The sequence below is a fragment of the Triturus cristatus genome, chromosome 5_1, assembly GCF_964204655.1.
Source record: "Triturus cristatus chromosome 5_1, aTriCri1.1, whole genome shotgun sequence".
Taxonomy (NCBI): domain Eukaryota; kingdom Metazoa; phylum Chordata; class Amphibia; order Caudata; family Salamandridae; genus Triturus; species Triturus cristatus.
Window position 1 is genome coordinate 324249703 of NC_140587.1, and position 13080 is coordinate 324262782.

Sequence of the window (13080 nt, forward strand, 5' to 3'; positions counted from 1 at the left end):
ATGGTCTTTCTGGTGGATACTCCATCAAACTGCAGATTCCTCACCTCCCCATTCTGTACCATTCATCTTTAGTATCTAAAAAGGTCTGAAATTAGATACCTGTGCACAAACACCTCGTTGTTTTTCTTTGCATCTGAGGGCATGGAAAGGGTTGAGCAAGAAACTGATGTGGACGCACAGGTGTGGGGCTTATATGCACCTCTGCTCTGTCACTACCAGGGCGGAACGAGTCAGAAGCTAAGCCGAACAGTGCCACATAGCAATGTGCTGGAGCACTGCTTTGAAAATGTCTGGATGCAGTTGGTCTCCTGAGGAATCTGCGGTTATATTATCCACCAGAAAGAGTATTAGGAAGGAAAGTAACTTGTTTATCTCTGCGTTTATTTTTCTATGTTAATTTTACACTTTGTGTCTGATGGATGTGTGGGTCTCCGAGGCTAGATCTATTGAATTTGCCAAAGCTTTTTGTGAATCTAGTGCAACATTGTCACATGTATTGGAGCTCATCCTACGAGTGTGAAATTCGAAGTAGATAACAAATCTGTGGGTTCTTAGCGAATCTTTTGCTTCTTATTTTTCCCGGTCACAAATGGTACCATAGTTTCACACAGCTGCTTACTCCTTCCACATCCTGCGACTAACAGTGCCACATACTGAAGGTGCCCTCCACAAGCTACTTGATGCAAGAGGGTACATTTGGCATACTGCTGGGGTTCTCGTAAAATAATGGAGAAATACAAACTGAATTGTCTTTTTGCATGCAGAAAACACGTTGGAATTTATTTTGTGTTCTATCAAATTTTATTGGCATTTAGTTAGAAAATACATACAAATGGACCAATATTGCGGAGGCTCTGTGTTACAGACAGAAGTTGCACACACCCCGAATAAAAAAGGAAATAATTCATAGAAAAATTGCAATTAAGAAATACATGAGTGCATTTGATAAACCGCAACCAATTACCAATTAAGATACAGAAATGCAACAAATGGAAAAAATAGTAATTGATGTGAATGTAAACACTGGAAGGATTGGAAGCATTTAAGTGTATCCCCACAAAATCAGCAGGGCAAAGGACTTGGAGTTAAAACGAAACAGTTACAAGTTACTTAGCTTTTATGTTCAAATAGTAGTTTTTTATTAGTAGTTGAGAAAAAGAGAAAACAGTTATGAAATAGTTTTCAGTTGCTGTATTGATTGGAAAGATTGATTTGTGTACAGCTGATATAATTGAATTAGATTATTGTCCTGTTATTCTGGTCTGTTTAATACTTACTAGTGTGGTACTTTAGTATCACCAACAAAACAGTAACCTAAGGTAATGTGCATTGTGCCTAAGGGAGGTATGTGAACACCGGCGGGCCTAGACCAGGAGAAGTGGTGTTTAGTGACGAATGACACTGCGAGTGAGTGTCCTTAGCGGTGACCTACGTACTCCAATATCAAGAGTACAAACAAAATCACCATTCATCATTTTTTCAACCCAGCTATTGTTTAACGGTAACACACACCTCTTTTCCTATTGCTGTTAGCAAGTATAAATAAATAAAAGGGGCTAAGTGAGCTGGAGATGGCGGGCTTTGGGCGGTCGGGGATTCCCAGCAGTGTATTAATTTGATCGGATTACATTGTTTTCTCCTGTAGCTGATTGTCTCCACCTTGTATTACAGATTCCTTCTACAATCAGATCCATCCATCAGGATAAAATCCTAGCACTTAGACAGCAGACACAGTTCTTGTGGGAGGCTTATTTTTCTTCAGTTGAGAAGATTGTATTGACCACACTAGAGGTGAGTTAAGTCAACTGCTATTTGTCAGTGCAGAGATATCTTCGGTAAACTTGTGCACCTGGAGCATCACTATTGCTTGACCTTCATTGTGTGACACTACCTGGCTAGGCCATTCTGGACAGGCCAGGAAGGTGCTGCTTTTCTTTTATTACTGCAAAGGAAGAGTGCCATTGTTACTAAAACACTTTAACATCTGGATACACTCCGCACATAAAGAGCTCAATGGAATATGCAATGGAAGTTCAGGGTATGGTTCTAATGCCAAGTGTGTCCATGAACTTGTAGATCTGTTTTCTTTATTAGACTTTACGTTGGTTTAGTCACATGGATAATAAATAATGCTGCGATTTGTCTATGGTTATTTGTGTGGTGGACAAATGAAGATGTTCATGTTCTTACGACGTGTAAATTAACTCAAGGGGAAGTAACGGTGAAATGTTGCCATTTGTCCAGCAACCTTTTTGAGGAGCGTTCATCCACCAGTGGCGGGTGAGGTAAATATGAATGTTGACATACTCTTGTACTTTAACGGTCAAAAATGTCACTTGTAACTGAAAAATATGCATTTGAAGAGAAGATCTTAGTGTCCCACACTCTTCCCGACCTTTCCCAAGTGCCCATCCCATCTATTCACTGATGTACGAGCTCATGGTTCCATTTGTGGACCTAGCTGAGCTTAAGGCGTTTCCCTGGGAGAGTGATTGGTGTATGAATGATGTAACTGGCACATTCAGGTAATAAATGCAAGAAAGGTAGATGTTAAAATATGGGAAATGTACCAAGTCGATACCATGATGATTGTTGGGAGGAAGAGGAATTGGGATAAAATGAATCAAATCTTTAAGTAGAATTTATTGTGAGAAGCCCGACGGGGATGATTGGCCTTAGACTCCCATTTAAGATTGTTGATACAAAAATATTCAGAAAATGGTGTAAATATTTCTATGTGCATCAGCAAAAGGGACAAATTGACCCACCTTGGGTGGATCGGGCTGCCATGTGCTGGCAGTTGCCCAAGCTGAGGATTGCTGTCAGAAGATTCGTTTTTGGCATTTGGTTTAATTAAGTAGGTTGCAAGCGAGGTTTACAGCAGGTCCCATTAGAGCTTATTAATTTAGTGGATCCTTGTGTATTAAAAATAAAAAACTGAACTAGCCTGAAGATAGATGTCAGTGTCTCTGGGCAAGTGGCTTTCAGCATGAGACTGTCCAGTGGCGCCACCACTGAGGCAGATACCCCAAGATACTGGTGGTCAGTTCCCACAATGGAAGTTCTAGACATCCTTAGCAACGATTTCTGGCAAGAAAAAGCTCTTTGGCTCCCAAAGATGCCTCTGTAACCTCCAGGGGCAATCTGCGTTATTAGCCTACAGTTAAACACTGTAGGGGCAATCCAACTTCCTTATTGCTACGGCCTTACAGCTACTGGAGCATCCGATCAGGAAGGATCCTAAAGCCGGATCCCCCTGTGTGACTAAGATGGAAGGCCCTTGTTGTGCCTGCATAACTCAAACTTTTCATTTTTTCTTTTTCTATGTTAATTTTATTGTGATTTTCCCGCCATTTCTGGCTTAAGCTTCCTGCCCCCTGAAGCTAAAAAAAGACCGTTTTGGTCACGTTAGTGACATATACAGGCTGGAAAGTAGAAGTTTGAAGTTCGCCCTGGGTTAAGTCGGCACCGTGGCACTTGCTTAACTTAAAAGCGCGCTGTGTTTTGCACTGTAGCTGTTCATTTGTTTGCACGCCTTTCATCAGTGATCTTACCTCTGATCTACCTTCAGTCCCAGATATGGTGACAAATGGATCTCACACAGCAGGGAACACTTAGCCTGTGAAAAGCAGACCTCCTGTTTCCTGATGCATACATCCTTGGGTCTGCTGATGTGGAGTTTTCTTTCCTAGACCATTACAAGGTGTTCCACCTCTGATGTGAGCCTCCGCATTTGCATGACTGCGTAGTGAAACGTTATCCATGCAAAGTCCGCGCTTCCACGTCACTTATTTATTCAGGGCGAGTATCCTGTGTCCAGACATGGCTAGTACCTTTCTCCTGTTGGGGCCTTTGTTACACTAATTTGTCCGTGTTCTAACTGGACACCATGAACTGCCACACTGGCCTAGGCTAGTTACTGGATCAGATATATATTTAAAAATAAATAATTAAAATGCCTGGTCAACTTCGTCCAAAATCACAAGCTTACTCTTAGCTGCCCTTATTGTTTGTGAACGTCACTGAGCCTGATATTAATCACTGACCTCAAATTCAGTTGAAATTGGTTGAATGTCGAATTTGTGAATAGAAGAGGGATATTTCTTTTGTAAATATTTCTCCCCCCCCCCCCCCCCCCCTCATTTCATTCGGTCGTCTTCCTAGCAGAGTTAATTTCCCCAAACCTGGGTTATTTGGGTATGTGTATTTTTTCAATTGATAGGAAGTACAACATTGTTTTTGGGTGTGAACAACCCTCTTTCCGTTTTAAGAGGGGGTAATTGGGAGGAACATGCTTACCCTTCCTGTGGGGAGGCAGAAGTCATAACACTGAAATCCCCTGAAAGCAAAGCAGAATTTTGAGAATATGTATGTTGGGTAGCAGGATGCTTAAAAGCCTCTCACCGGGAGTGTTGGGTGTGCGTGGGAAAACCCTAGGAGTTTAAGAGTAGGGTGCATATGAATCACGCATTATGGGAATGTGTTACCAGGGTGCATGCAAATCTCGCATTATGGGAGTGTGCTGTCAGGGTTCATGTGAATCTCGCATTATGGGAGTGTGTTGCCAGAATTCATGTGAATCTCGCATTATGGGAGTGAGTTGCCAGGGTACATGCGAATCTCGCAATTAGGGAATGAGTTGCCACGGCACATGTGAATCTCTCATTATGGGAGTGTGTTGCCAGGATTCGTGTGAATCTCTCATTATGGGAGTGTGTTGAAAGGGTTCATGTGAATCTTGCATTATGGGAGTGTTGCCAGGATTCATGTGAATCTTTAATTATGGGAGTGTGTTGCCAGGATTCATGTGAATCTTGCATTATGGGAGTGTGTTACCAGGGTACATGTGAATCTCTCATTAAGGGAGTAAGTTGCCACGGCACATGTGAATCTCGCATTATGGGAGTGTGTTGCCAGCATTCATGTGAATCTTGCATTATGGGAGTGTATTGCCAGCATTCATGTGAATCTCGCATTATGGGAGTGTGTTGCCAGCATTCATGTGAATCTCGCATTATGGGAGTGTGTTGCAAGGGTACAAGCGAATCTCGCATTAAGGTAGTAAGTTGCCACGGCACATGTGAATCTCGCATTATGGGAGTGTGTTGCCAGGATTCGTGTGAATCTCTCATGGGAGTGTGTTGAAAGAGTTTATGTGAATCTCGCATTATAGGAATGTGTTGCCAGGATTCATGTGAATCTTGCATTATGGGAGTGTGTTGCCAGGATCATGTGAATCTTGCATTATGGGAGTGTGTTGCCAGGATTCATGTGAATCGTGCATTATGGGATTGTGTTGCCAGGATTCATGTGAATCGTGCATTCTGGGATTGTGTTGCCAGGATTCATGTGAATCGTGCATTATGGGAGTGTGTTGCCAGGATTCATGTGAATCGTGCATTATGGGATTGTGTTGCCAGGATTCATGTGAATCGTGCATTATGGGAGTGTGTTGCCAGGATTCATGTGAATCTCGCATTATGGGAGTGTGTTGCAAGGGTACAAGCGAATACGCATTAAGGTAGTAATTCGCCACGGCACATGTGAATCTCTCATTATGGGACTGTGCTGCCAGGGTACATGTGAATCTCGCATTATTGGAGTGTGTTGCCAGAGTACATGTGAATCTCACATTATGGGAGTGTGTTACCAGGATTCATGTAAATCTCGCATTGTGGGAGTGTGTTGCAAGGGTACATGCGGATCTCGCATTAAGTTGCCAGGATTCATGTGAATCTCGCATTATGGGAGTGTGCTGCCTGGGTTTACGTGAATCCCGCATTATGGGAGTGTGCTGCCAGGGTTTACGTGAATCTCGCATTATGGGAGTGTGTTACCAGGATTCATGTAAATCTCGCATTATGGGAGTGTGTTGCAAGGGTACATGCGAATCTCGCATTAAGTTGCCAGGATTCATGTGAATCTCGCATTATGGGAGTGTGCTGCCTGGGTTTACGTGAATCCCGCATTATGGGAGTGTGCTGCCAGGGTTTACGTGAATCTCGCATTATGAGAGTGAGTTGCCAGGGTACATGCGAATCTCTCATTAAGGGAGTAAGTTGCCACGGCACATGTGAATCTCGCATTATGGGAGTGTGTTGCCAGCATTCATGTGAATCTTGCATTATGGGAGTGTATTGCCAGGATTCATGTGAATCTCGCATTATGGGAGTGTGTTGCAAGGGTACAAGCGAATCTCGCATTAAGGTAGTAAGTTGCCACGGCACATGTGAATCTCGCATTATGGGAGTGTGTTGCCAGGATTCGTGTGAATCTCTCATTATGGGAGTGTGTTGCCAGGATTCATGTGAATCTTGCATTATGGGAGTTTGTTGCCAGGATTCATGTGAATCTTGCATTATGGGAGTGTGTTGCCAGGATTCATGTGAATCTTGCATTATGGGAGTGTGTTGCCAGGATTCATGTGAATCGTGCATTATGGGATTGTTACCAGGATTCATGTGAATCTTGCATTATGGGTGTGTTGCCAGGATTCATGTGAATCTCGCATTATGGGAGTGTGTTGCAAGGGTACAAGCGAATACGCATTAAGGTAGTAATTTGCCATGGCACATGTGAATCTCTCATTATGGGACTGTGTTGCCAGAGTACATGTGAATCTCACATTATGGGAGTGTGTTACCAGGATTCATTTAAATCTCGCATTATGGGAGTGTGTTGCAAGGGTACATGCGAATCTCGCATTAAGTTGCCAGGATTCATGTGAATCTCGCATTATGGGAGTGTGCTGCCTGGGTTTACGTGAATCCCGCATTATGGGAGTGTGCTGCCAGGGTTTACGTGAATCTCGCATTATGGGAGTGTGTTACCAGGATTCATGTAAATCTCGCATTATGGGAGTGTGTTGCAAGGGTACATGCGAATCTCGCATTAAGTTGTCAGGATTCAAGTGAATCTCGCATTATGGGAGTGTGCTGCCTGGGTTTACGTGAAAAAAAAAAAAGAATCCCGCATTAAGGGAGTAAGTTGCCAGGGTTCCTGTGGACCTCCCTGTGTGAGGAAGGTGCTTGGATATCTTTAAGTGGGTGAATGTCAGCATAGCACTGAGTTTAGGGTGTCAGGGTGCACGTAAAGCTCTGTCTGGATATCATTTTGAGATGAGCCCATGATAAATGGCTTTTTGAGCTGATTCGAATTGTAGTCAGGCTAAGAGCTTTGCCTGGAATTACACAGCTCATACCCGTCATTATTCACCCAGCTGCATTCTGGGTGGGAGTCATTTTCTCAGTTTTCACAGCTGCATTGCAGGATGCCGTGAAACTGATGCTCACAATATGTCATGCTAATGGGGAACTTGGACTTAATTGCATAGAATAAATAGTGCCTGATCCCCTAAGGTGTTTGTACAGCGCACAACAAAAATCTAAAGTTCAAACCAATTAAACAAATCCCTCTTCTTCGATTTCAAGAGGTAAGACATTAGCTGATAGTTTTTCATGCACAAAGTGCGGTGTCTTAAAAATGTGTTATAAATGCCTACATCTCATTTTTTCTTCCAGAGTGAGGCATCTACGAAAATAGCACTGTGCAGGCTGTTAGTGAAAACTGTGACTGTACTCTGCATATGAACTGGGACACAATCTCAGAATTCTCACTGATTATACGCTGTAATTTGTCTACTAATGTATTTCAGTGCTATAATAGTTTTTTTTTATTTTTTATTTATTTCAGGGTTAGCTGTAGATTTAATAAAAATAATTGGGTCAGGTATTTCCCATTTATCACTCTCCTCTTGGCTTGTGTCCCTTCCCTTCTCCCACAAAGGCGGTGGGGGAAGCTTAGCCTATCTGGGGGACGCAGTTTGTACTGCGGTTGGAGGCCATGGTGTACTCCTCAGGTCAGCACCCTAGCTCGTTATAGAAGCCACATTAGTATGGCCAGCACCAGAGCCGGCTTTTGGCATGGGCGAGCTGAGCCCTAGGTGCCAATTTTCAGAAAGACACACAGAACTGAATGCATTAGGTCATGCGAATAGCCGCGTTACCGCTCACTTGGCTATAATGATCTGCATAAAATGGTTTAATCATTATATGCCACATGCAATTTTTTTTAACTGCCCAGCAGCCCCCCTTTCGTTGCCGTCCCATGTACTTCTCACTCCCTGCATCCTTATACCAACAACCAACTTCTTTCCCCAGCAAACAACCTGGGTGGCACCATGCTGAATGAGCTAAGCTGTGAGTGATTCGGGTGAGTGGGTCGGTGGAGGTGCTTGTGTTCAGAGGCCAGTCCTTGCTCTGATGTTGTCAGCCAGAGATGGACCAATGGAGACAGAAGGGCCCTCATGCTGCCTCATTTTGATTCACCAAGGGCTGCGTCAAAGGCGGACTCTGGCTCGCACATCCTAAGCATTCCATTCCAGGCCCTTTTAGAGGACTGAGAGGATTGCTCGCTATATTGAAGACAAGCCTTACAATTCCTCTGTGGCCTTGGGTGATGCTGAGGTTGGCAGCCTCAACCTCCATTTGCACAATGTGCATTGTTGCATCATCCAAGGCCAGTATGAAAGACCCAGGGGTGGGACTTTCGAGGTGCTGATTTAGTGCCCAAAGTTATAAGAGTTTAGACATGGACTTTTCCAATGATTGCCAAAGTTATTCTAAATGGAAACATCTTCAGTGTTGTGGTGTTTTTTTCCGCCATGTGTCACTTGTCGTTAAGGTATGAAGATCTCCAGTCTATTTAATGATTCTTCTTCATGCGGGGTTTATATATAGCATGTAATATGCAAATGTACACACTGCTAAATGAGGGCTATGGGAATTGGCCATTTTGGGGATGTTCACCACTTTGGAATGCCAAATAAAATCTGGGGTCTTGTTCAGGACTTCTTTCATGCTACATTCTTAAAAAGCAGCTATTTTAAATCATGAGTGTACCTTTGTAAGAGTCAACCCAGAAACCTGTCTCAACCTAGTTTAATCAAACTCCTCTCCACAAACTTAGGTGCATTGGACACGGTTAAGTCATTCATTCCTCTTAACAAACCACTTGTATACTGTCGGGAATCTCTACCATTGCAAAGGCAGCAGTCGTGACTGAAGTTCACTTTAATTGAACTTGTGTACCTTGAAAGCCGATCACAAATGTATTTTTCTATTGGATACTTTTATCCGCAGATTCCTCATCTTGTGTATATTCCCCAGGCATCAGACTGGATCTGGAAGCTTTAAAGCAGTAGTCCTGTGTACATGAAGATGGTGTTGTGCAGCTTTGCGCTAACATCATTCAGCTCTGAAAGTGACTAGCCGAGCCGCATATAAGCGCTACCCATGCACACTGACGTCCGACCCTTTATTTCTCCACATCCAGATGCAAATCCAGGCCTTCTCCTTGGTCTTTTAGACCAATTGTATGCAAGGGAAAATGTAACTCCGCAAGATGACCGCCTTTAAACTATGTAGGGACTGCCTCAAATTGTGACAGACCCTCACGTAGTCTGCTTATGGTACCTGGTGTCAGAGCACAACTCCCCTGTGATTACTGCAACCATATAACCCCTTAAGGCTATATGGGACCGTGAGGTCAAACTTTACATCGCCAAACACAAGAGGACTCCATGCTGTGACCAGTTGAAGTTGAAAGTAAGGTCCAGTTGGAGTTTCCTAAGCAGCTCTCTTTCTAGGATACTCCTATCTAAAGTGGAGATTGAGACTCCTTTATGTCTTCCTGCGCTACTTCTCCTGCCCTGAGACTAAAGATCAGGAACAAGCCGGCGTAAGTCCAAGCTTGAGCCAGGCAAGTGTGGTACCCGAAGCTCCTGAGTATGAGCATCGGTTCTCTGATCAAGCTGCCGCTTCGGGAGGATCTTCAGTCTCAACAGCAGGGCAAGGTATTGCACTTAGGCCCACACGTTTTGCAATTCCATGACTCATTCAACCAGAGCTAAAACTGCTACCACTCATTAGCTCGTGAAATACCTGTGCTGGACATTTATAAAGCATCTAATTTGGGCAAAGGTTCATACATTCACAAAATACTACTGCCCTAACAATCCGGTCCATCGGAAGTGTAAATTTGCCCGCTCTGTCTTGCAGTACTTATTAACCTATTCAGAACCCCATACAAGCACCAGTCATGCGGGCTGACGTCCGTTCCCTTGTAGGCCGTCTGCAACCTCAGACGGAAAGCCCATCAGCCGATTTGCATGACTGGTGCCTATTCACAAGGTGAGGAATCTGCAGTTAGATTTCCAGAAGAAGACCAAGTTACTTACCTTTGTTAACGATCTTCCGGATGGATAGTCGAACTGCAGGTTCGTCACCGACCCTCCCACCTACTTGTTCTGTGATCTGGACTCTTTCGATCTAAAAAGCTCCTAATCTAAAGATCTATTTGCTGGTCATGCCAATCTGCTGATGAGCTTTGCTTCTGAGGGTATGGATAGCCTAGAATGCAACTGACGTCAGCACGCATGAGTGGCACTCAAGTCATTTCTGGTGCAGAACGACATTGGCACGCAATGCCTTTTACCGGTGTACTAGAGTACTGCTTAAAAGTGTCTGTATTCAGTCCGACACACGGGGAACGTGCACAAGGAGAATAATCTGCGGTTAAGTAAGTATGCACCAGAAGGCTTGTTTCCAAAGGTTAAGCAACTTGGTATTGTCTGAATGACTGACAAGGGACTGTTTAGCAGCTCTGGCTTAGGAGCTAGCCTGACACACACAGAGCATGGAATGATCCGAGTGATGCTTGCACTCTGGAGGGAGAAGCAACAAGTAGGGCTGCCACGAAGATCTCTGCGGTCCGGTGTTATTCATTCATAAGTGACATAGCCCAGTAGCTGCAAGTCCGGGTTTATGCTCCATACAAAAAGGAAAGCGGTTAGTACGCCTGGGTTGGTTTTCAGTTGGATAGGGTTTGTCTGATGCTGAAGGTGGCTTTACATGATCATTGGTGTGACTTGATAGCCAAATTGATAAGTGATTTGTTACACAAGTACTAGACTGTGCCTTTATCTCTTGTCTCGAATCTAGCTATTGGTTTGCTGCAGGATCTTCTACCTTTTTGACTTGCTATGAGTGTTGCAGGCCAAACTGTGACTCCTGCGCCGTCTTAGTAAGAGTGGTGTTGGCTCGAATGCAAGCAACGCGGTCTTACAGTTGTGAAAAAAAACCAACCATCAAGAAAGTGCGGTAGGTCCCTCATACCTCTTGAGCACCAGGACCCCTTCACTAATGATAGCTGCACCTCTCGCCTATTGGGCGGGTTGGGTTGCAGGGTGTAATGTCGTAGGAAATTATGGGTATTTAGCACAGCTCTACGTAATAGTTTTGTTAACATGCAGTGTGAGGTGTCGTGCTTAGGTTGTCTGGAGACTTGTGTGTTTCTCAGATGCTATGATGTAAGTTCTCTGGTGCGTTTGTTACCAGGGCACAAGTTGAGGGTACATGCAGGTAAAGGCATCTACAGACTCCTCACTGGGTGGACGCGGTCCACCCTCCCAAGAAGTTGTTCCCCACAGAAACATGCTGGACTCGTCCCGGTGTCATTTCCAGACGCCGGGACACATTCAGCAGTGCCTGCATATTGTCTGCGTTCGTTCGGAGCGACAATGTGTAGGCAGTGAGAGGCTTTGTTATTTTGAATTCCAACTGGGCCCAAAACAAAGGCAACATTTAGGGGGGCATCAGGCCTCCTTCTGTTTGAGCAATCTGGGTGGGAGCTGTCTGGAACCTCACAATTAGATACACCTGCAGTTCAGAAGCAACGCACACCGCTTTTTATTACTTCAAGTGTTTGAGAGCCATTGTTTTGACTTTGTTCAGCTCCTGTATATAAGAGATAGGCATACACTGTAGGAATGTCAGATGTGTTGGTCTGTCCAATATTCACGCAATTACTTTAAATATCACTGTTTAGTTGTATTTCTTTTATAGCGCTACGCACCCCAATGCAGGGTTCTCCATATAGCTAGATAAAAAGCACTTACCTACATGGGACTTAATGAATCTCCACAACAGTCATTAGGTATTCAGCAAACCTGGCACAAAACTGATCCTACTGGGCCGTCATTGGGCACTGCTAATGTGGACAGATGGAAGCAATACAGAGGCCTGCTACCAAATGGTTGCCTGGCTTAAACCAGTCCTATCAGAAGAGGTTTATGAATCGAGATTTTGTAGATGAGAAAAAAAAAAGTAGAATGGAAAACGGACGTGCACATTCTATAAGAAAATGAGCACAGTAGATTCTGAAGGCCACAGGAAGAGGGTAAAGGTGTCAATCCACATCAAAACATACATACAACTTGGGATGGTGGAGTGTGAAGGTTGGATGTGCACAAGTTGCATTTTCTGCTGTCATGTGTTTTTTGATGTGGTCTTTCTGACTTGCTGTGTTAGAGGCTGCACATTGTAAAATACTTAACGCGTGCATGTTCCTCTTCTCCCAGATTATTCAGGACCGAATTATAAAACACATATCACGAAACAGCTTAATATGGAACAAGCATCCCGGAGGACTGTTTGTGCTGCCGCAGTATTCATCATATCTGGGAGACTTTCCTTACTACTATGCTAATCTAGGTAAGTGCATCCTACTTGATGACCTTATTCTAATGGGGTCTAAACACAAAAACACTATTGATTTCCGGGCAGCTCATCAGAAATCGTTGTTCCTAATGTGGAATGCTGTGTAAAGGCTAAGCATCCATATGAAATGGTCCCGAATCATGTCTGCCTCGATCAATGAAGATCTGGTAGCGTGCGTGGCTCCTGCGGCTTGTTATGAATGCTTTCTTTGAATTTCCCATGTTTTGTAGGTCTGTGCTTGAATGCACAGGCGATCATTAAGGCGAATCAGTTGATGTAAAGGTATTTGTATGGGCATCGTTCCTCTCCTGCATCAATTCTGGTCTCCGAGGAAGGCTCCCAACCTTTTCTGATGAACTCTGAGCTCTGTGTGTGTGCTTGAATCAGGTTTGTAATGAGTCTGTGGCGCTCTGGCTCTTACCTCCAATAGACCCAATGCTGGTTCCTATTTTTACTCCAGAAATGTATTTTGTATTGATTTTGTTAATGTGGATTTATAGATTTTCCTGTTACCTGTAATTGG

At 43.9% G+C, this 13080-nt stretch overlaps 1 protein-coding gene across 1 annotated transcript in view; it reads left to right on the forward strand.

Moving 5' to 3' along the window:
- EXT1 (exostosin glycosyltransferase 1) overlaps positions 1 to 13080 on the forward strand; it is a 342838-nt gene that overhangs the window by 266057 nt on the left and 63701 nt on the right. Inside the window, exons 4-5 of the mRNA XM_085605064.1 lie at positions 1672 to 1791; positions 12419 to 12551. Of these exons, the coding sequence (XP_085461190.1) occupies positions 1672 to 1791; positions 12419 to 12551 (253 nt within the window). The remainder of the gene's footprint in view (positions 1 to 1671; positions 1792 to 12418; positions 12552 to 13080) is intronic.